General features: G+C 40.7%; 1 protein-coding gene across 10 annotated transcripts in view; it reads left to right on the top strand.

Annotated features, from left to right (window-relative positions):
- The window catches only part of MTUS1 (microtubule associated scaffold protein 1), a 111,582-nt gene that overhangs the window by 72,844 nt on the left and 14,682 nt on the right, over window positions 1-24,056 (top strand). For 9 of the 10 annotated variants that reach the window (XM_052682053.1, XM_052682055.1, XM_052682051.1 and 6 more), the window contains 2 exons: window positions 11,922-12,139; window positions 23,206-23,272. In XM_052682053.1, coding sequence (XP_052538013.1) covers window positions 11,922-12,139; window positions 23,206-23,272 — 285 coding nt within the window. Of the gene's footprint in view, window positions 1-11,921; window positions 12,140-22,496; window positions 22,611-23,205; window positions 23,273-24,056 lie in introns of those variants that run through there. The other variant, XM_052682061.1, reaches the window with a different exon arrangement.

Here is a 24,056-nt window from a genome sequence, read left to right as displayed (position 1 = left end):
TGTCTGCCTGGAGCAACATGTGAAGTAGACACTTAATAAATTGTAGACCCTTTACATAAGCATAACTGCTAGCTTCTGCATGTAGTGCTTTCTTTTCTTTCCTTCAAGAGCTAAAGAATTCAATAAAGGCTGCCTGTGGTGTATCGGATGAACTGAATTTAGCAATGTGCCTAAAACAATGCTAATAATTGAGAGAGATTTCAAAAACTTCAACTTGGTTCTTATTGACCAAGGCTGTAGCACACAATAACACATCTTTATGCAGTTATTTCTGTCCTTTTGTCATCTTTGTCCTTAAAAATTGATGAGACTGTTGACCTTAAAAAATAAACTCTCTGCAGTGAAAGTTGATTTGTCAGTGCATGTGCAGCCAGTCCCTCTTAAATAAAAATATCTATGCTCTAAGTTTTCTATTATTTTGTTGGTTTTTTTTCTCTCAGATTTATGTATGTAGCACTGTATGCTTAACTAGTATGCTTCAGACTTTGTCATAGTTCAGAACAAGTTAAAAATCAAGCACCAGTGTTGTTCTTGGTTATTCAAAGAAAAAAAAATAACATTCAGGCCTGGTACGTTGCTGATTAGCTGGTGCACGTTGGACTTGTCTGTAAGTTGTATCACATTTCAAATCTATTTAGTTTGCAGTTATCTGTGAATGTATGGTCAACTTCACTAGTAGTTTTGTTTGATGTACAAGTGTGATATATACTGGCAAGAAGAAAATCTGTTTCAGTTCTGGATATTACAGTTCCTGGAAGCATGTTCAGTAAGTATATTACAAATGCAATCTTAAGACAGTACACAAGGTGCTTCTGTGCAAAACTAAAATTGTGCTGCTGCAAAATTGGTTTGTGTTTCGTAAGGTAAAAACTATGAAAGGCACGGCACTGGTGTTTAAGAGTGTTAGTCAGATTTGTGTTGGTACTATGTGTTTAAATAGCAGACATCTGTCTAGTGCATTAATTATATGCTTAATGTTCAAGTTTGGGACTCTTGAGTCCTTTCTAAAGCATAGCTCCCAATCTTATAATCTGTTAGAAAATACGGATATTTTTTGTTTTTGAAGTGTTTTAATTTGGATTTTTATTGATGTTGCTTTTTATTTCTTAAAACTTCTTTCTTGTCATCTTCTCTAACTTTGTCAAGTTAGAGAATGCATGGCCATTTGACATCATCTGTACTAAAAACAATTTGGTGTCAAGACTGGAGAAGAAACAGTTATTGAAGAAGCGCATCTTAATAATTTAACATAGGGCACGACTCAAGAGAATCTTCATTGCTGGACTTTCCTTCAAAGCTTTCTCTATAAAAACAGACTGGTTCATCAAGAAATTGCAGTAATGACATGAGCGAGGTAATACTCTTCTTCGTGCTTTTATTTTAAAAGCCACCAGCAATTTAGAAGTTGATTTAGTTATATTTACTTATATTTAGTTTAGGTATCTTTACAAATGTCATAATACAGCTTCTTGAAAATCTTTGGTATAACATTGTAGGATTTTAAAAAAATAAAATCTTCAGGAACGTGAGTAAGGCTAATGCAACTTGGAGATTCTGTACACTTCATAGGAAAAAAAAAAAAAATCATACCAAATTACTGGCAAGCTAAATTGTGTATCATTAACATGTTTCTTCTAGGGGGAGAAGTCCTGTCTTGCAGGAGCCTAAAACAGCTGTACAAGATCAAGAGCCATATTCTGTAGGACTGGTGACACTTTAATAAAAAAAAAAAGATGCATCAGTGTTAATCACTTCCATAAGGGCATGGTTTTGGTTAGGAAATACTGAGGCTTTAATGGGTAGTTAATTTTAATAGGCAAGTGTATATAGAGACCAACTTCAAAGGCTGCTGTGAGTGAGAGTATTGGGGTAGGAACTGGAAAGATGATGTAATGAGGAGCGTTAGTGCAGTATCACAAATTTGTGTCTTTACTATTTTGCTTACTTTGGTTTCATGGCTGCTTCCTCAGTGCAGGGAGGAGGATTATCTCTCCTCAAAAAGATAGCAGGAAAAAGTTCAGACCATCTCTTCTGTGGGGCAGAGGGTTTGCTGCACGCTGTGGTTTATCACTTAAGAGCCTAATAATGAGATACATTTCAGATTACCTAGCAAGGAACAAACAGGCTGACAACTGTGTGTAGAAGAGCCCTTGCACTGAATTAAGATATGCTTGAGGTTTCTAAGCCTTTGGTGAAAGGCTTTAGGCAGAAACTCAGTTAGGAAAAGTGGCTATTCTCTCTCTCTGTCTTCCATTGCATGTGCTTGTAGGTTTCCTTTCTCTGGTGTTGGTGCCCTTAGTTTGTGCTCTGTTTGTTGTGTCAACAAACAGGATGCTAATAAGAAGCAACATGCTGTATATTAAGTTTCTAGGAAACAGCTTCAGGCTGCGAGACTCCTGCACTGTCTATAAGCACTTGGTCCCTTACCCACTAATCAGGCTGTAGCGGACAGTGATGCATTTGGCATGCTGAGGGCTCTACTTCAAGGGACAAGCTCTGTCCTTACGGAAATCCAGAGTGGCTGTGAGATACATGGGCTGAGCGTTACACAGGCATAGGGCTCTTTGAAGAGCATAATGTCTGAGGCTTCTCTCTCCTTTTCAGGGTCCTGTGAATAAGCATATCCAACTCTGAGCGTGAAAGTGAGGAAAAAAAAGAATGAATTTAAAATCACATTGAGGCTGGAAGTTAGTGCTGCAATACAATACCTCAGCAGCTGAGTTGGCATGAAAGTACAGATACAGACTTAAGAAACAGTGCTTCTGACTGAATGCCTTGAGTAATACATGCTGGTTCTTCACTCCCCCTCCAGCACTGTACTAGTGTTTAAAAAAAAATAAAAATAAAAAAAATGCTGAGAAATCTTTGTACCTCTGAAAAAAAAAAAAAAAAAAGAAAAAAAAGCCATTTCTGATTTGTTGGGTTTAATCTTACTGAGTAAACTAAGCATCTAAGTTAGGTTTTACCTGTCTGCAGTTAAATTTTGTTCAGTTACTGCGACCTTTTAAAAAGCCTCTTTATGTTGTTTTTGTTCAAACACCTTGAAAAGGGTTTGATGGCAGCTAAATAAATTGATGCTTCTTGGCATATGTTTGTGCCTGACCTTGCAGAGGGACAGTTCAAGAGGCTGCAGTAAGAGTGAAGGAATGGGAGCACTGCCATTCTCCATTAGGAGGTGCGTAGTTGTCTGCCAGGCTGCAGGCCGCATTGATGCAGAGGGGAGCTGCAAGATGGGAAGTGATATTTGCCTTTCTACAGCTGCTTGAGTCTGGATTAGCTATATAAATTAGTGGGAGAGCTTCCGAGCACAGCACCTGCAGAATTTCAGCTGGGCAGAGTTAGCCAGGCACGTCACTAAAACATTGCCCTGACTAGAACTGGCTCACGGCTAACATGCTTGCAGCATGAACAGCACAAGGCAGGGCTGCCTGCCCCATTTGATGTATACAGGCCTGAGGCTGTGCTTACGAGCAAACCCTGACTTCTGTGGAGTCTGCCTCTGTGTGATTGCTTGCCTGGACTCTGGCAGGCACAGAAGGAAAGTGTTCACTTTTTGCCAAGCTGGGTGCAAGTAAAAATTGTAGTTGACTAAGCTGCGGAAATGCCAGGGGGTTGGAAGACTTTCACCCAAGCCAAGGTTTTCAGGCCCTCCACAGTAGTGTTGCTGTGCTTTCCCTGAATGTGTGCAAAACTGTTTCCTGGGTTTATACCTTAGAGCAGGAGTTGTGAAATAGTTTAGGATTGTACCTTACAGCTAGCCAAATTTCCATGTCCTCTTTTATATGTTATATAATATATACATAACTCCAGATTTAATCCAGCATTTTCCCTATTTGTAGGAATGTTCTGAAATGCCATAGCTTGTCGTGAGGCAAACATTAAAATTAATGTGGCATGATCAAGTTGTTGATTGGTCTGTTCCATTGCTCAAGTAAGTACAAGCACTGCAGGAGGAGGGAAGAGAACAGGAGAGTTTTAGGGATTATTTTGAAGTGTCAGAGTTAGTTGTGTAGAGAGTAACATAAAAAGTAAAGTTATGTACTCAGTTATGGACTGGTTCAGATGCTAGATTGAGAGGTGGTAACTCCTGAAGGAAAAATTCTGGAGTCAGACCCATGGGTCACACAAGACTGCAGCTGACAGGACCAGTCTTATAACAGGAAGAAAAGATACAGTCTCTGGAATAGAAGTCTGTAGTGTATGTCTGGGTCTCCAGGCTGTGCTGAAGACAGCTTATTTCAGTGCTTATTGGTATATTTGCAGAAGCTTGATCTAGTTGCTGATTATTTTTTCTTGTATATCATTGTTCTGGAGGGGGGGATTGGACAAGATGATCTTTTGAGGTCCCTTCCAAACCTCCTGTGATTGTTACAGTTTTCAATTATAATTAGGTGTAAAACCAGAGTTTTTGGAAAGGGGAAAAGCTGGCAAATGGTTGCGAGTAAATACTTCTTCTGTTACGTATGAGAAATGAAAATATCTGATTGCTGTTTCAGGCCTGACCCCAGTCGGGGCTGTACAAACTGATCAGCCTTATAGAACATGAAACAATATGCTGTGTTACTTAACGTTGTCAAATATAGCTAATCATGTGACTTAGTGGGTTTGTTAACTTAAAAACTGTGTGGTCGGGTTTTTGTTGTTGTTGTTGTTTTGTTTGTTTGTTTTCAGATGTTTAACTTCATGGATTTTATTCTCATAATATTATGGCTATAAAGAAAATGATGTTTTGTGTTTGGTAGATAATTGTGTAAAGTATTCATGTGACATATTTTTTGAAGAAAAGAACTAAATCTTGAATGCTAATCGTTATTGCTTAATTTCTCTCATTCTGTGAAATTGGGTCTTGTTTTTTGTTTTTTTCTTCCCTGAACAGGAGAAAACTAAGATGCTTGATATGCATCAAGGATAAAGGCACATTAGGTAGAGCAGAAGCTGATGTGCAGGAGTTGGTAATTCTGAGATTATAAATCCTCAATTGAGAAAATTGTGCACTGCTGAAAGCTATTATTCACTTGCAGTTGGCTTCCAAAATATGCTTGTTGAGAGGCTGGCTGTAAAATTCAAAGTACCAGCTAACTCAGTGGACTTTGAGTTTGTTTTGTAACATCTACCCACAGGTTAAATTTTAGGTAAATCTGAAGACCATCTTCCAGACTGGAGAAAACCAAAGGAAACCTGCCTAGAAGTTACATAAAGAAGGTGCTCTTTACAAGTCATGAAACAGTGATTAGTGATCAGATGCCTTAATTTGAAGGGGAACTGTACTGAGCACATAGATTTCATTCTGGGTAGAATTGATGTTTTCAAATAAGGTGAAAAGCCTTGGCGATTGGATTGGGTGAATGATGTAGAAAGGAGATATCAACCTTTGTTGCTGATGTTATTGAACAGAAGTGACAGTCATGCATACAATTTAATCCCCTAGGGCTTGCCAGCTAGGCTTTCCTTATACAGCCAATAGAAAAAAGGGCTTGCCCCAAACCCTCCTTGATGTTCCATTTAGGATTCTGCTCTGTCACCATCTTGAGGAGCCTGTTTCTCTACAGAGGAACTAAAGACAGTCTTGGTTGGGTACTTCCCTTTTTTTTTTTTTTTTTTTTTTTTTTTTTTTTTAATATAGAAAGCAATTATTTTTACTCAGCTGAAATCACTGCATGAGCTCTTCACATAATTATGGCTTTAACGTTACCGGAAAATGAATGCTTCAAGCCATTCCATTTAGTACAAACAGTAACGGTGCTGGCTACCAGAAGCTGTCAGGAGAAGACAGACCTTGAATGGTTACACTGGTAAGCCACAGGAACACCCTTTTACACTCACAATTTGACCCATTTTCCACTTAAATCCTTACTGAACCAGCTGTTGTCAATTCAGCTGGGTTCTCATTCCCTGCTAGGAGGCATCTGACAAGGTCTGTGCAAGTAATTCACCTGTTTTGTTGAGATTTTTAGGAAGTGCTAAAGTGTGGCAAAGGTTGGCATAGAAGGATTACAGTGTTGTCCTAAGTTACTGCAGATTTTAGTCTAGGAAAGCAGAAGTACTGCTGAATTAGATGTCTCTTTCCACCTGCCTAATCCATTTTGTCACAGGTGTTGGATTCAAAACTCAGATTGTGCTTTTGCAATCCATTTTGTGTACTAGTTTTCAGCACTGATTGTGCTTGATCACTAGTGCTCAGGAACACTCGGGTTGGCCGTCCAGCTAGAAATAGGGCTGGGGAAGGGTAGAGGAAACATATGGCCTGTAGCTGTGCTGGGAAAATCCTGTTTCCTAAATACAACTGTGCTACCAGAAAGTATATATCTGACCTTCTAGTAGTAGAGACTTAGGGGAAAAAAAGAGCCAACAGACTGTTGCCTGTATTATGTGTCCGCTAAGAAGCCGTGATAGTTTGAGATAGCTGGGCAGTACCTGCAAGCTGCGTGCAGATGTCTCTGATTGCTTCCCATGAGTGTGCCTGGACTTGTGTAGGAGGCCAAGTTGAAAGTGAGGAGTAACATTGCCTTGCAAGCTGGACTCGCCAGATTGGTTCATTGGTCAGCAACACAGTGGTGAAACAGAAATCCTGCAGTTGTGCACAGACTATCATTATTATTTGTAATGCTCCCCATCTCAAAACCATGCTCACGGGTTTGCTGCAGTTTGTTATGGACAGCAAAGATCCTTTGCTGTGGGGTGTTTATGGGATCATCATTTCTTCAGGAAAAAACAGCACATTGGAGCTAACTTACAAACTACAAAGATAGTATGTAAAAGCTGTCAACTTTTAACTTCAGTGATGCTGAGAGACCTACTCTGGATGCTGGGTGTTATTTTGAACATCAGGTCACTTATCTGAGGGCAGCCGCAGAGGCTTTCTATAGCCTAAGGTCTACACTGGATGGTCATTTTTTCAAACCAAATCAAATAACTGAGTAATTAAATCACTGACAAAAAAACAACAGCATGGTATAATTAATCTACCTGTTATTACATGCAGCTTAAAACTTTGAGTTCTGTGCTTAAAATTCAGAAGCTTTAGCTACTACAGAGAGAAGTTAACCCACACCTGATTGCCAAAAGTCTTCTCCTTAACCTACCAAGAACAGGTTATTAATCAGTTTTCCCGTGTTGTCTTCAAGTGTTCATTGTTGGTCAACTGGATAACGTCCTCAGTTTCTGGGTTCTTCCATAGATTGCTATATGAGCATTACCAGCTGTAGTACTGAGGAGAGTGTTCAGTGGAAGTGGGAAAATGGCCAAGGTCCTCACTGCCTTGCTCGTCATATCTTATTCCAAACATTAGCAGGAGAATGGGTGCACAACCACTTCATTGCATACATGGTTGAAATAAACAACTATTGCTGAGCTTTTGGACTTTCAGCTCGCACAGGCAATTCAGACTTCCAAAAGGCCTGTTAGAGCCTTTGTTGAAAAGAAAGGGCCATGGTGTTCTTGCACTGTCTGACTGCGTTGCAACAACCTTGGTGGCTGATGCCCAGGCATTCTTTATTGATGTACAGATCAAATGACAGCTGGGAGTGGCTTTCTGGGAGTGACGTCCCACATACAGTGATGTCAGCAAAAGACTTAAAAAATTCAGGTGTGGCACAGTCTGCCAATTAAACTGATTAGTGCTTTGGTGAAGTTCTGAGAATGGAGCTTTGACTCTACAGCTTTGCTTACTGAAGTATTTTATGGAGTACTAGTTTTGCCTAGTAATGGTCTTGTACTTGGTGCCTTTGCTGAAGTGAGCTGTAAGTTGAGGTAGGACCATACCAGAGGGCATGTGCTAGCTGTCTTGTTATCTGAGAAATCTGCTTCTACCTTACAAATGATCCTGACTGCTTGGAAGCTGTGACACTGGAAGAAGTCCTGTGACTGGTGGGATCAGGATGGAGTGCTTTGCTGCATTGTTGGCAGAAGTCAAAGCTTGTCAGGAGTCGATGGAAGCTGGACAGAAGGAACTGAAGCATGACATGGAAACATCTCAAAACGAAATCAGAGCAGTACTAGCACTGCAGAGGAGCCAGCAGCAGGTGAAAGAGGAGCTGAAAGCAGAGATGAAATCTAGCCACTTGGATATAAGAAATGTACTTGAGGAAATCCAACGAGTAAGGAAAGAGATGGAAGCTCGGTTAAATACTCAGGCTGATCTGGTTTTACTGATCAAAGAAGTGAGCACCAACTTAGTATGTGTAGACAAGGCTTTCCAAAAGATGGAAGAGAGGCAGGAAGGTTTTACCAGCCTGCATCTTCCTACAAAAGAAAATGTTGAACGAGGATTTTTCTTTGAAAAATGCTTACACAAGACACACCTGAATTTTCAAAAGCCTGTGGAAGCTGATAGTTTGGAAGAAGAACCTGAAAAGAAGGTGCTTAGTGGTAAGAAATGGTGATTGGAAAAGCGTGAGGAGAGAAGTGAGGTTGTTCTTATGTGTGCTTGTCAATAGTTTGTTTTCAGTATTTGGAATGTTTTTGGCAAATTGAATCTCTGGCTAAAGAAAATAATTTCTAGAAAATGTGGGCATTACCTGGTATACGTTGAGCAGAGAGAGGCTTTGATTTGGCTCTGCAAACAAAGGAGTGAGTGACAGGCGTTTCACCTGGTAAACCAGCAGTGCACAAGATAGAGAGGCTTGGGATACCAGCAGGATGTGACAAGTCCTGAGGTAGCTGGCCATTCAAGTACTGCTTCAAGTACCATGCAGTCCTGAGGCTCTTAAATGTAAAGCAGACTAATGTTTGAACAGTTTTCTGTTTCTTGTTTATGATCTCTAAATCAGAGAATCTGTGTATGGAAAACAGCTCTATGGGTCTAATGTTCTCATCAAAGAACAAGAGTCTGTAGCTGCTGTCCATGTAGTGACCTCACAGGGAGTGGGAAGATTTATGAACCTTTGCAAGGTCAGTGGATATTCTTTCTGCCAGCAAAGTAAGATGTGAATGATCCAGTAATCAGAAGGCTCAACCTTTGCAAAATTACTGCTGCTGTTTTGATGGAGAAAAAGGATAATGCCCCACATTGTTGGCTGTGGGGATACTGTGCTGCATGCAAAACTTGAGAATCTATGACTTCTAATATTCAGAAATTGAGCATCTCAAATAGATTTGGTACAGTGTTTTCTTGTCTACTGGAAAAGAGTCCAGAACCTAACCAGAGGGGGGAAAAACATTTTGCATTACCAGTCTGACTTGTCTAAAGGTGGCAATCAGGAATGGCAAAGCGAGGACTTGAGCTGGTAACCGATACTGTCTTTAATTCAGAGTCTGTCATTGATATGTTGTATCAGTGATTAGACTCTTGATGCTTTGTTTTAATGAAAGCATGGCTTTTGTTTTGACATCATAGCATGCCTTCTATACAAATATGGAAACAATCTGTCATTGCCCAGAGGTACATGGGCCATAAATAAGCATTGGAGCACTGCTGGTGTTAATCTGTAGAGGCATTTCATGCTATGGAGTTTTCATGCTAGCTGAGAAATACTTTTCAACATTTGAAGTGGTTGTGCATAGCACACGTCTGATAAAATTGCCAACAGGACTGTCAGGGAATTTTTGTGTATGTTTTTTGTTCAGCTTTTTTTAGTATAGTATCCAGAGTTGGCTTGGGTGGATGTTGGAATAAATGCCTCTGAATAGTCTTGGGCACTGCAGTAAAACCAGTGATGTGAGACTGGCAAACTGGTGAAGGCTGGCTGAACTGTGGAAACAGCAGCTGTCTGACTCCTGTGTTGCTTGTGGTTAGCTGTTATATCAGTATATTTAAATGAAAACAACTTCATTAGGTAACTGTATCTGAAGTAACTACTTTCCTGAGTACATCTTGTCTGCAGTCCTTTGTGGAAGTTTAGAGCAGTTTTGTCAGGATTGTAACAAATAGATGTTTGTCATTTCATATAGTTAGTTAAGAATGAGATGAGTATCTGTATTAGTGAATTTACAAGCATCTTTAAATGAGGGATAGTGCTCAAATTGTCTTTGCTTTGTAAGGGAAGCATTCAGAGAGGGAGGTAGAATAAATGAGAGAGTAGGAGTACATGAGCTACTTAGGTAGGGAAGGGCCAAATGTATGTGTTTATTCCCTAGTCTCTGCCTTGTTGGTTTGTTTTTTTTTTCCCCTCCCCTTGATTATTGTCTCTACTGACTAATTTACTTTAACAACCTTCATAAGCTGACAGATATTTGCTACTAACACAGTGTTTGATGTGAGATTGCTGGGGATCTAACAAGATGGCTATCAAATCTGAACCCTCTTTTCACGTAAAGAGATCTATTTCAAAAGGCATTGTGCTTGTTACTGTGAGAAAATAATTGCTCATGTTTGGTAAAAGGATAGTAAAAATAAGCTACCTAGAACTGGCAAATAAGCTTGATCTGCCTACTCTTCTGATCAGAATTTGGCTTTCAATTTGGGTTATGTTGACACCTTTTGACTGTTCTGCTATTAATCTGCAATGTGTGTTTCTAATTGAAAATTTACACTGCAACACTTAGCATCTCTTAAGTAGGAGTGCAGTAAAATTTCCAAGAATGCAAGAGTATCTGAACATTATAAAAACAATGTGCTGACATTTCTCTACTTCTCCAACTAAAAGGGAAGGCAGAAAATCTTGCCTACAGTGGATTTATTTGGAAATGTGAAGACCCTTCGCACCCTGCTCAGCAAGAGAGGTGCAGATGGCATAAATATTTTGAATAGGAAACTTTACTTCACGTGTTTTAAAAATGAGAGAAGTCTATGCAAGACTGATGGATTGATGCAAGAGATGATGTGTTGGTTAGATTAACTATAAAGCTTTGGCTCTCAGTTAATGTCTTCAGTTATATGACTGAGCCTTTCACTGCTGGTAGTATTCAAGTGTCACTCAACAATCTTCATACCAGATGTTTGGTCTTCAAAAGAATTCATTAGCAACTACTTCTAGTTCATTAATTTGTCTCTCTCTTTTTTTTTCTTTTTTCTTTTTTTTTTAATTTCCACACATTCCTGTTCTTATTTCCCCTAAATCTCACCTCTCAGGTTTTGTTACTTTATCTGGAAGAAATCTTGTTAAGTTGAAACTGTATAATCTGCATAGATGTCTTCATTAAAATGCCAAGGGATATATGTGTGTTGCATCAGCATTTTATTGCAAAAGTGTTTGCTTGCTCCATGCATGATCAAAAGGGGAAGCGCTGTGCTAACTTTTCAGTCCAAAGACAGGAGAAACCTGTAACATCTGTGGTGTTTATGAGTTGAGCACTGGATTATGTAATGTGATTTCTTTCCTCTGACACTATGTGATTGTGTACTGTGAAGTGATTGAGGTTGCACTGTTACTGAGAGTATTAAATGAACTCTGTAATTCTTGGACTATAAGGAGTGGCAGGGCATTCTTGAAATATATTTCAAGTTGTAGAGCATTTTAAAGTAGCATCTTTGTGAATGAAATTGCTGACACTAAGATGTTGTTGAAAGATTTTTTGTTAATGGAGCTCAAACCTGAGGTATAGAGTGGAGTTCTTGCAGTGAACATTTTGAAAGGAAAGAAAAGAAGTGAAAGTAGGGAAGGAGTGCTTTAGTATTCAGTTCTGCATTGGAGTGTAGAAAACATGAAGTTCACGTTGTAACAAAAATAAGAGACTATTAAGAAAGCAGTAAGTCACTGTATAGGTAGAATGACAGTGTGTTTTATGAAAATATTTATTCAAAGCACAGTGCTGAAAGGTAAGCCACAGAATATGTGAAAGTAAGATTGAAGAGCAGTGTTGTATGTGAGGTTAAGGTGCTAGAACCTAATCCAGCAGATGGTACTGTCTGCTCTGCAGTGCTATTGAAATAACTGTTTCTCCTAGTCAGTGTTTCAGGCAGTGTTTTCTTTTGTACCTATCTTTAAGCTTTGGTGAGACATGAAGTGTATATTAATTAATTGCTGTTGTTTTTGTTGTTTCAGTTGATAAGGGCAAGCAGCGGAGTCCTAAAAGCTCATGCATACAGACCCAAACCTCCACAGATGTGCATTCAACTGGGGCAAAAGGAGCTGAGTTGGCACAATACAAAACAAAATGTGAGAACCAAAGTAGAATCATCCTGCAGCTCAAAAAATTCTTGTCAAGCAGTAACCAGAAGTTTGAAGCGTTGACAGTTGTGATCCAGCACCTCCAGTCTGAGGTAAAAACTTAGAAATAATCTGTATGCTAGTTTTAGTTTGTTGAACTGTTCTCAACAGTGGCTTTGAATATATCAGTACACTGATAAATAATGTCTGTTTCCACTCCAGCTGCTGCATTCTAGTTTGTTCCTTCTCCTAGAATTTTTTTTTTTTTTTCATGTGCTACATTGCAACCACAGTTAACTATAGGCATATGAACTATAGGCCTCCACCTAATGGTGCTATTATAACAGAATGCCCTGGTGTTAGTGCCGTTTTTAATAAACTTTAATATGTATTTGTAGTCTAGAAATGATTTTAAGTTGCACATTTAATACAATGACATCTATTTTTTCCTCTAATTCAAATCTGGTCAATTCAGTAAGAGCAGCTGTTTGTTGTTTTTTTTTCTTATTGAACTCTGGATTGGAACACTTTTCTCCAATATAATTTAATATTTTCAAAGCAATTTGATACATGCATGTATGTAATGCCTGTCATTTCAGGTTAAATGGTGAAATTTTTCCTGCCAAATTTCTACTCAGTCTTTTAATTAATTTATAATAAGCATTTTAATTTTTGCTAAGTTTATGAACTTAAAAGTCTTGGCATAGGCTCTTCTCTCAAATATATTGTGTTTGTAACATCTTAAATGTCAGGAATACTTTCGGTGTATCTTTATCTGAATACATAAGAAAGCTTCATACGCACCTATTTCTTTCAGGCTGTTTTACAATGTGTTTACAGTTTAAGCATGATTTCCTTGCAAATAATGGGAATGATTATTTTTAAAAGTGTCTAAGACAGGAAAGAGAGAGGAGCTGTATGGGAGAAAGTAATAATTTTGCTGCTGCTTTTTTTCAGTATTATCTTGTGGGTGGAAAGAGGAGAAATTTCATTTATTTTTAATGATATAAAGTGAGTAATCAGGAAGAGCTGAGTCTATGCACTTGTAAACTGGGCTAAAAATGACATATATGTGCTTTTAGTTGTTTTACTTCTTGATGTTGAAGTCCACTCCCAGGATGGTCTCAGTCTTACTGTACGTACTGTGGGAATGAGAAGGACTGTTCTGCTATGGTTGATGTAGGCAATACTTTGAAATCTGCTAATTAGCTGGGGAAGCATTTTGTACAATTTCTGTATTTTAGTGAAAAATGTGAAGAGTAGTGGGTTTTTTGTTTGTTTCTCATTCCTTTCTGATGAAATGTGGATCTCCATCTAGCTAACCTAAGCTCAAATGGCCATGCATTTCTTTTTTGGAAGTAGATCTTGGAGGGTTTTTTGATGTAGTTTGCAAATGTGTTCAAATAGTCAAGGGAGAAATTTTCAGCTGAGTGTAGCTCCAGCTGCAAGCCCCTGCCTTAACTACCACAGAACCAGCAGAAAGTATTTTCAGCTTTTACAAAAGTAGCTTGCAGCTTTTCTAGTTGGGAAAAAAATAAATAAAATCAAAAATATATATGCTTAGCTGAGCAACAAGGTTGTGCTTCCATTCCTTCTACTTGAGCAAGTATGAAGTAACACAAAGCAGCCTGAGCTGATGAAATACCATGCTGTCATCAGAAGGTCCCACTCTTGACTATTCTGGTGATTGTCTGCCCCTGCAGAAGTTGATTCAGCTTGCAGCTACCAGAAAGCTACCCAAGCCAAGGAGGGAGCATTTCTTTGCCAGATTAGTTGCATGGACCCTTCTTCCTGGTCAGAGGCAGTGCAAAAGTCTGTGCTGTCGGATAGAGAAAAGAGCTGGGCTGTGCTGCTACATTGCTTCAAAAATATAAGTCTCAGCCAGAACTCCATGACAAAACCTACCTCAGCCTCCTGTATTCCCTGTGGAAGGAAGAGTTGACAAAGCTGAAGTTAGTAGGAGAGGTGATTCAACTGCTTCTACTTCTCCTTTTTTCCTCCAAGAGTTCCTGATGCATTTCTGCTCAAAAGTTTAAAGTTGCTTTTTGTGAGCTCATTTGAAATGGGATAGCCACTGACAAAATTAGAATCTGCTGGCAATGACTTATGTCAGAAGTGCAGCCAACCCTCTGGAGTGAAGTTGGAAGGCTGCTAAGGGTTAAATGAGATTGTGTGAGGTTTCTGTGCTGTTTCCAGCTGAGCAGGAATCTGTCACAAAACTCTGTGTGAGTTCAAACGTGTTTGCTACAAGCATTATCGTGGAGCTGTCAATATTAACAGCTGGCTCTGATAATACTTTACCACTTGAGCTGTCAGGGTTTATCCAGATGATTTGTGTGCCTTTACCAAGACTGTTCTGAATTTGAGCAAGTGTCTTCAAGATGAGCCAGTCCACAATGGTCATGTTGTTAAACCCAATTTCTGTTGAGCAGGAGATCCTATTGCAATGAATTTTCTCTAGATTGAAACCCTGATGGCAGACTAAACACAATGAGCAAGTTGTCTGGCAAGAGCATCAAACTGTACCAAGTTTTTCCATTGTTAGATAATTACGTGTACAGTATTAAAAGGATGTGTCAAACTGCAGTCTTATCACAAAAGCAAGCTAGTCTGTCTAGATGGCTATTCCCCTCCTGAACCTATGGTAGTTCCTGCAACTCCATGACCTCTTCCTTTTTTTTTTTAATTGTCCAAACAGGATAAGTGACAGTACAGTGGAAATGGTGAATATACAATAGGCTGACAAAGTGCAAAGGAAAGCAGTCTTCCATTAAACTTCAATTACATAATCTCTGAATTATGCAACACCACATTTGAATCTTAACTTCGAATTTATTTATTATCCCTTCAGTAGTAGCTGTGTACGCTGAAACATTGAAAGTGTGGTTTAAGATATCTGGTGAAAGTGAGGCTGTGGCACAACTTGTGGAATCTGCACCTCACTCTGCAAGCTTGGTGCCCACCAGGCTGGGGAGAGCCAGCTCAGGAACCCCATGAGGAAGTTGGGGGGAGGGAGAGAGCACAAGAAAACAAAACAAAAAGCAACCAAACAACTACTATGGGTCTGGTTTTATAGGGCTGTCCATACTCAAAATTTTATGGGCTATTCCCCTGTGAACTCTGGGAAGGAGTGTTGGTGAGAAGCCACCAGTGCTTGTGTGAGGTAAGAATGTGGGCCTGAGAGGCCCGCAGCAGTGTGGGCTCAGGTTAAACCACCACAGCTTTGGGATTGTTGGATTGTTGTTTTTTTTTTAATTTGTTTTGTTTTACTGTGTAGGCTTTTTGTGGTTTTCATTTGTCACTTTGTTTTTGTCAGCTCAGTACTGAGTTGGTCTTAAAATCTGGTTTTGTCTCTTCTAAAGCTGTTGAAGGAAGACTTAACTCTCAAGTGAAGAGGAAGAGAGGAAATGTATTGCCTAAACTGTTTTGTTGATATTGAAAACGTGTATTGACTTTTTAGCCTCATATTTGAATGCATGCATCTTAACTGCCACTTAGAGAAATATCAAGTTTAAAAAAAAAAAAAAAAGTTTTATTGATACACAGTTGTGTTTTTCTCGTTTAAGAAATAAATCTTTTTGAGTGCTTCAGGAGCTCCCAAAAGATTCAGTAATAGAAGTAAGCTTCAGAATTGTGCCTGTGATTAAGAAATGAACAGAAATCAAGCTTTACTGCTGTTCTTCTCTTGACATGCTTATGAGAAGACTGGAGTTTACAACTCAAATTTTACTTTGAAATGAATATGGTGACTTCTTTAAGAAGCTTCCATCGCAGGAGGAATGTGAGGGCTAATTTGTGGGGATTAATTAATTGTGGATATGATGCAGGAAGCAACATAAGTAATGAGCTAGAAATTGTGTGGCTGAAATAGTCTTTAGTATCTCTAGGTGGAAATAAAAAGACCACCCTTATTGTGTGAGCTACTATAACTGGCATTTCCTGACACACAGATGACTGTAAGAGTCAAGGTATTTAGTTTTCTTGAGAATTTTCCTGCACTTGAAGTGTTTTTTCTGTGCACAGAGAAACATTCATCAGAATAATTTCTTCTGGCCTTTATGGAAGTGTAATAGAAAATGTTCATTAGGTGAGAAACTTCTTACAGAGCTGAAGTACAAATTCCATCACTAAAACCTAAACCCTTAGTGGTAAACAGAAGAGTTTTGGAACAATCGTATTTTTGGTATATAAATATGAAATATGTTGGCAGGGCCATTAAGCACAGATGCTTGTCTGTGAGTTTTTAAATTTATAATTTTGACTTTCCAGAACCTAACATCAAACTTTTGGTTTTCATTAGGATGCTCATTCAAAATGCACTTCTGCTCTTCAGCTCTGGATTTCAGAAGTATGGATGTCTTCTTCAAAACAGAGAATGAGGGTATTTAATTGAGATAATTTGTGTTTCTTCAGATATAAAAAATACAAGTATCTTCCCCTTTCAGAGCTGGGCTCTGGAAGCCTTTGCTGTCTTAGAGGGAGCTGTTGGAAAGCAAGGAGGTTTCAAATTATTCTGAAGTTCTCTGTGATACGTAGCTGTTAACTGATAAAACCATTTTTAGCAAGAGAATATTCTTGGCAACTTTGAAGTTTTGTGAGCTCATAACTTTCCAGCTTCTTGAAGGACACTTTGGTCCAGGTGTGGTTGAGTATTCAGAGCGCACAATGGAGAGAACTGGGAGTCCTGTCCTCTGCTACTCTGAACAAGTTGAGAGAACAAGTCTGTTGAGGAGAAAAGTCTTTAACTTGAAAGCAGGCTTGATGTCTCAAGCACCCAGCTTTGCCTTCCATGAGGAAGCCTGTTCCCATCCCTACCTTGTTATTTCTCCTAATTTTTATTTATTTGTTTATTTAAGAAGACACAAAGTTAATTACAAAGTAGCAAGCTAGATGTATCTCAAAATTTGAAATGAAAGGAGTGGCTAAGGAAAGAAATAAAGTAACATCTTTGTACTTTTCTATTCTGTATTTGCAGGTGAAATTCTAAATGTCTTGAAAGGACTTAAAGCAGATGCTGTAATGTTTTGTTAAACATAAAAGTTTCGAATCTTAACATTCTAAAAAAACATAAGTGATTATAATCTCATAGATACTAGAACTTACGGCAGTATCATTTGTCAAAGCTGCATGGTATCTGTTTGAAACTTTGTCTAATGCTGGAATCAGATGAATTGAGACAAGCTTCAGAAAATGCTGAAAAATGAAGTGAGCAGTTACTCAAGTAGGGTGAATGTAGTTGCTTATGAGATCAGAATTTTCACTGGAAAGTCATTCTGTATGACGTGTTTTAGCTGATATCACAGTTCAGAAATCTTTCAGAGTAAGAAAATGGGCTGTAAAGTTCAATAGTGGATGTTACTGTATCTAGACTTAACTTTGTAAAGACATCACTTCTTTAAAATGGGAAGACAAAGTTCCGTATGATGATAAGAAGCATCTAAAGTTTGTAAAAGCACAAAGAGCCCACAACTGTAATGCCCATGTTAAATATTAAGTGACTCATAGGAATCCTGTTTGGCTGGTTCTCTGCTTTAGTGTTTCACATACTAAACATCAGGGAACGAATGCCTCGTTCTCCATAAAAGTACCTAGCAAACGAGAGAAGTCAAATATTGTAAGTTACAGTAAGTCTCTCTTACTTAACAAGGAAGCATAATCTGAGGCCTAATTTAATTCTCTTTGAAGCAGTAAGTCAAGGACAGGTGAAAATTTATTGCTTCTTTTATCTCATAAAAAGGCAACACACTTAACAATGTCAAGAGTAATTTGAAAGTAGTAATTTCATGCCAGATTTACTGATTTGAGATGATTAATGTCTTTTTCAGTAATTGCAGTAATAGTCTATTCCTCCATTCAAAAATGCACTTGGGGCAGAGGGTAAAGGCTGTTTCTTGTGCCACTTCCTTGGCTAACTTCTTTAGCTTGATTTTGCTTCTGAGATTTATTTAGAGGACAGGGCTTTGCCAGAATAGCAGGAGCAGGAACTGGTAGAACATAAGGACCAAAATAATCAATTCTAATTTAATACTGCAAAGCGGATATGAATGACCTTTTGTTACCCTTTCATAACTACTTTTGAGCTACAGCTGCTGACACATGAGTGTCTGGAGTTTACACAGAGGTGTGACTCAGTTTCTACATTATGGCTGGTGATCTTTTCATGGCTGCCCCAGCACAAGGATGGAGCAGGCTTCACTTTCTAGTGCTTTGTCAGATCAAGAAAATATCTGCTTGGATGAGAGCGATCCACTCTGTGCTGGGAACTGTTGACAACTGAACCTGCTCAAGTATTAAAAAATAGTTAAATAATAACCTGTTCCTCTGTACCAACAATGTCAGTGTCCTGTGAGGTCTAAGCACTGACATTACAGAATTGCTTGCAAATAACCATTATTTATTTATTTAAGATAGTCAATATTTCCCTCTGAATACGGTTTCAGGAGTAAGTGCTCGTGGTTTGATATAAGATGGCTTTCAAAACCAGCCCTTCATTTCCTGGAATAAAATTAATTTGACACTATGTATGGCAGTAAAGCACACAAATGCTTCTGTTCTTGCTGCCTGTGATGAATTTCTGTCTTATGTATTCTGAACAAGTTTTATTTAGTCTTTTCTAATAGAATGTTTTATAAAACAGCCAGTGTATTTTATATGTTGAAGGTTGTTCACCTCCCGTATGTATCAACTCTCAAAATGCCTTGTTAAGGAGAGGTGTATTAGTGATAAAGCTAGAAGGCTGATGTGTGGCCATTCAGATCAGAGCTGCTTCCAACCTTTTGGTTCTGCCTGTAGCAGGTATGATTGCTGCCTTTGTGTTACTCAAAAGCTTCCTGTGTTTGTGCATGCCATGATAGCATCATCTCAGCTTTGCTCCCTCTTCTCTTGGAAGGGGCCATGTTGCATCACAGCCCTAAGAGGAGAATATCCCAGAATAAGCAGGGATGTTTGTCATGAAAAGAGTCCTACAGCACCACCTTATTTCTTTAAATATTTCAGTACTGAACATTGGATGTGGCTATTCCATAGTAAATATGGTGCTATTTTGCAGTGTTCTGTTGGAGCCATGCATGATACCTGTTTCAAACCAGAAAGTGAACGTTTACAATCAAGGCTTTGCAAGATATAGAAATATTAATCTGAGAACTGAAAAACTTAGTGGTGGGACTTCAAGCAACTGCCATTTTATGAAGTTTGCTAAGTTGGAAATGCTGCAGAAATCCTGGAAGAATGATGCGTTGCATGGGGTAGACTATGGAAATGAGTAGCTTGTGATTTGCTTGTTGATCCCACATTGCTGCTTGATATTAAAAAACAAAACAACAACAACAAGAACAACAAAAAACACAATAATAGTGGCTCTTTTTTAAGTACAACTCCTAAGGAGCACACATTTCCCTTTCAAAAAGGAGTGTGATGGAAGATGGGTGACATTAGCTTATTGGGCACATGTACTCAAGACTGAAATCCTGCCGTGGTTCATTGTTTGCATTTGATAGCTGCTGAAGGGCTTACTATAGTTAACTTGGGAGGAAAAACTTGCCAAAGGAAAACAGGACTCTTGAGCCCTCTTTTTAGGGGAGCACAGCCAACCTAGGTCTCTCTAAGCTGTGACTGGCAAGCAGAAAGTGGAGCTCCACACCCACTGGCCAGCAGTGGGATGGGCTGAGAAACCCACAGCAGTTGGCCTGGTGCAGCCTCACAAGGAAGCGTTGACAGTAGGAGTTGCCAGTTTGCCATAAAACTGCCTGCTCTGTGATCTGGGGTCTGCAAAGTTGCTGTGTGGGTTATTTGAGCAATACCTGCCAGTTGGAAGTGCTGATACCTCAGCTTTTGAGGTATCTTCTGTCACAGCTGAACTTCTGGTATATGTGCATGGCCCAGAAGGTCGGCTGTTAGTGTGCTTGGTGTTGGGTACCTTTCTTATTCACTTTGGAATGTAGACCTGTGCAGAGCATCCTGCTTTTGAAGGAGGCGGAGCAATGGGAACTGTTCTGCCCTTGACATGTTCTCTCCATTGTTTGTCTAAAATACTACTAGGCTGATCTGTTTGAACTGCAGTAAAAACAGCTGGTTGCTAGGAAAAACACTCTTAAGCCTGTAACTGCGCTTTGTAATTGCCAGTAACAAAAATCCAAATAAGAAATTTTGTCGTTTATTCTGTTCCTGGCTTTGCCATCTTGAAACAGTCACATCCTCCCCCCACCTTGTACCTCCTCGTTTTTCCTGCTTTCATGTTTTCACCTGATCACAGTGTCCTTTCTATTGGGAACGTTTTTCCCCGGAGTTTCTTGACTAATTCTCAGGAACTGTGGAGGATTTTTAATGTAATCTTTCACATAACAAGAAATGTCTAAGGCTCCAGTGTTATGCTGAGAACTGTTTTGCAGCATCTTCTTGGAGAAGTGCACATTAATAGTGGTGCCTGTGGCAAAGCTTTTATCCCCCAGCTCTATTCTCATTGCTTCATATTGCTTCCACGTTTGCTTTTGCGAAAGCTACAGTGAATTTCTTGTACAGCTGTAACAGATTCTTTTGAAATGAGAAAAATAGGTCCTCAGCCATTCTACATGATCTTGCATTAAGCTCATATATTTGCCAGGAACTGTTGCAAAGACCCTCCTTGAGTCTTTGACAGTGATTCAAGGATCATCTTGCTAGAAAAAGCTCTTTGTTATTGCCAGATTTATCTGGAGAAATGCCAGAACTGCTTGATCCTGCCTCTTGGATCTGTTCTTTCAGTTTCTAATACTGATTTTCATCTAGAATCTTGTGAAATACAAGCTAGAAGGTAGCTTGATATTCCAGCACAAAGTACCCACATGCCTGTCTTCAAACTAAACACTGAAGATGGTTCTCAATGGATCGTTCAAGTGGTTTTGGGTATTTTACTACACTTTAATCTCAGGTCTTAAACTTTTGAGTTTTCATGGGAAGACTGCTATAGCTGGAGCTTTATTTCACAACTTAGATGATAGTAGTGCTAAATGAATTGCTTGTCAATCTGAGTATTGAATGTGGCTGCTTAACTGTATGACCACCTCAGACTGCCTCTTTACAGAATTGTAGAATTCTTTGAATTGGAAGGGGCCTTTCAAGATCATCTACTGCCTGTTTGTTGCAGGGCAGCTGAACACCTGCAGCTAGATCGGGATGCTCAGAGCCTGACTTTGAGTGTCTTCAGGGATGGGGCATCCACCACCTCTCTGGGCATCCTGTCCCCTAGGCTGGCAGCGCGTGCCTGGCCTTCTCTGAGAATGTGCTTTCATGAGTGGTCATGATAAAAGTCTGCATGGATCTTCTGGTTTGGAAAACCAAATGGGCAAGTGGGAGACTGAGGGCATAGTATTCAACAGCACCAGTAAAAAGGGGAAGGGTGCAAGAGCAGCAGAATGCGAGAAATGTAATATATATGTATATATTTATGTGTGTGTCAATTGAGCAGCTGATACTTTATTTTATTTTAAGGTTTTGGCCTCTGGTCAGTGCTTAGTATATTCTAATATGTGTCCTTTCCTCATCAGATTGTTTTAATTAAAATGGATACAAAATGTTCTGCGGACCATGAGGAAGGAAGGCCTTTGGGAACATTCACTGCAAATGTTAGCATCTCCCCGGAGGCTGCTGCGTGGTCCGGCCATTAGGCTGAGGGGAAGGAAAATCAGGCTGTCCTACTAACTCAGGCAGGCTGGGAGAACCTGGGTTCGAGGATGGTTATTTTTTAGAATTAGGATAAAGAGTGAGTATGCAAACAAAGAAGTGAAGCTGGAAGGGAGTGGTAAAGAACATCCAACCTCGTCAGTGTGCACTGATTTAATAATGAACAATGTTACTACAGAAGGAAGCTTTGGAAAATGCTTTTGTGGTTCGTTTGCTGGAAAGCTCCTGCTTGGCATTGCCAGAGCTCGGCGCACTGCAGCATGCAGTGCTGGGTCTTGAGGTGGGCACGGCTGCAGGGAAGCAGAGCAGTGACCCCCCTCCTCCCGACGGGACCGGGGCAGCACCGTGGGCAGCCGGTGGAGCTCCCTGCTCAGCAGGGGGCTTAGCATGGGGACGAGGAGAGGTTTCCAGCGTTGCTCCGGTGGTGTAAAAGCGTTTCGGCGCTCGAGCCAGGGCACGGCTGCTTAAGCTCTCCAAGCGTGTCGGTGTCCAAGCGAGCGCTCAGCCCGCCGTTCTCACCGGGACGGCCGGACCGCACGGGTCGAGCAGCGGGACGCTCCCGTGCGGGATGGACGGCCGCGCTGCGCCGGGCGCGTCCCGGCGGAAGGAGCGGCACAAAGCCGCGGCTCAGCCTGCGCTGCAGCTCCGCCGCCAGCCTGCCTCGGGGCGTGCGCCGGCCGCCCGGCCTCCCCCGCGCCGTCCCCGCACGCAGGGCGGCAGCGGCGCGTCCACGGGGCGCGCGCGGGCTGCCGCGGCCGAGGGGAAGGGCAGCGCTCCCCTCCCCTCCGCCGGGAAAACGCCCGGAGCCCGGGGCTCGGCTGCGCGGAGGGCAGGACTGCGGCTGGCGGCGCTCGCGGCTGCGGCTGCCCCGAGATGGGCTGCGCCAGCAGCAGGCTGTGCCTCTACCCCCAGTGCGCCGCAGCCAGGGTAACGCTGCCGGGGGGCTCCTCGCGCTGGGCTGCTTTGGGGGGCGGCGGTGTGGGGGTGGGCTCGTCTCTTTTTTCTTTTTTTCTTTTTTTCTTTTTGTTTCCCCGCCCCGGTGCAGCAGGGAGGGCAGCGGCCGCCTCTGTGTGCTACTGCGAGCCCCTCACGCACCTTGCCGGGGGCAGCCGGAGCGCTTGGCAAAGTTTGGGGGTCGTGCTTGTTGTATTTTCCTTAAGGAAGCTTCAGATATTTATCTTAGTGCATGACTCTTTCACCGTACTCCGGTGCCCTTGTCAGCAATCGCTTGGTTTGTGCTGTAAGGTTATGTTGCTCCACCCATCATAAAATATGTAATTAATGGCTGTGAAGCAGGATCTTAATTGCAGTGTTATCCTGGAAAAAACTGTTCTCTGTTTTAAAGTATAACTTGCTTAACAACAGGACATCTGTGTATTTGGTAACAGCAGGACTGTTATCCTAAATGATTCATAGCTTGGCTTCTTGCTCCTGCCTCTTGTTTTCCTACACAGCACATGCAAGTTATTGGAAGGTGCCCTGTTTGGATCACTTATGTTTGTCTCTGTTTTTCCTTCTGCAGAGGGAGGAAGCACTGAAGCAACACAAAGAGTTATCTCAAGAACTAGTCAACCTGCGAGGAGAACTAGGTAAGAACCTGTTTTTCCAAATCTGAATGAAAACAGATCTGTAAGCAGACCAGGTCTATGGAAAGAGAGATGCCATGGCATTGTAACGGCAGGCGATGAGTTCCCCGGCTGAGTTCTGCTTGGGTGCTGCACTGCTGCATTGCTCTGCACCACTCTGCCTTTGCCTGCTCATGGAATCTGCATCTGGTGGGCAAAGCACTCCCTTCCTGAACCTGGGAGGCTGTCCCGCCTTGTGCCCTCTGCCCAGATACCCACCTTGTATGCTGTTTCTAGAGATATGAAGCAGAAATCTATAAATCTGTGAAATACACTGCGCAGAATCTTTGTTTTCCGTTAGTTGCTTGTCGGTGAATAAATGTGAAACTAACAGAAAGAAACGGTATCAGGCTAATGAGATTAAATTTTTAAACTCAGCCTAGCAGACAACTGTAATATGAAATGGAGCTGTAATGTGCAAGGGCTGGTTTTGCAAACTTTGAAGCTTGGTTTAACTGCATTTAATGGCAACTTCATAGAACTGATTCAATCTTGAAGCAGGATAATCTTGTGGAGTCTAAAAAGTCATCAAATTGAAACTGATGGTGCTTGAAAATGAAGCTATCCTTTTATAGACAGCTCACCCCTGTTGTTATGGAACCCCTTTACAAAGGAAAGATCCTTGGGAAGCAGCAGTGATTTGTGTGAAGTAGTTTTAGATCATGACTGATTACTGATAAGTTGGAAACTTGTATTTTCACATGCTTCGGAAGCTGTTTCAGCCCAACTTGTCTTGTGTGGGTAGGCC

Source organism: Tympanuchus pallidicinctus, unplaced genomic scaffold, assembly GCF_026119805.1.
Source record: "Tympanuchus pallidicinctus isolate F22 unplaced genomic scaffold, pur_lepc_1.0 scaffold2, whole genome shotgun sequence".
Lineage (NCBI taxonomy): Eukaryota > Metazoa > Chordata > Aves > Galliformes > Phasianidae > Tympanuchus > Tympanuchus pallidicinctus.
Note: the sequence above shows the minus strand (reverse complement) of the source record. Positions and strands in the feature narration are given on the sequence as shown.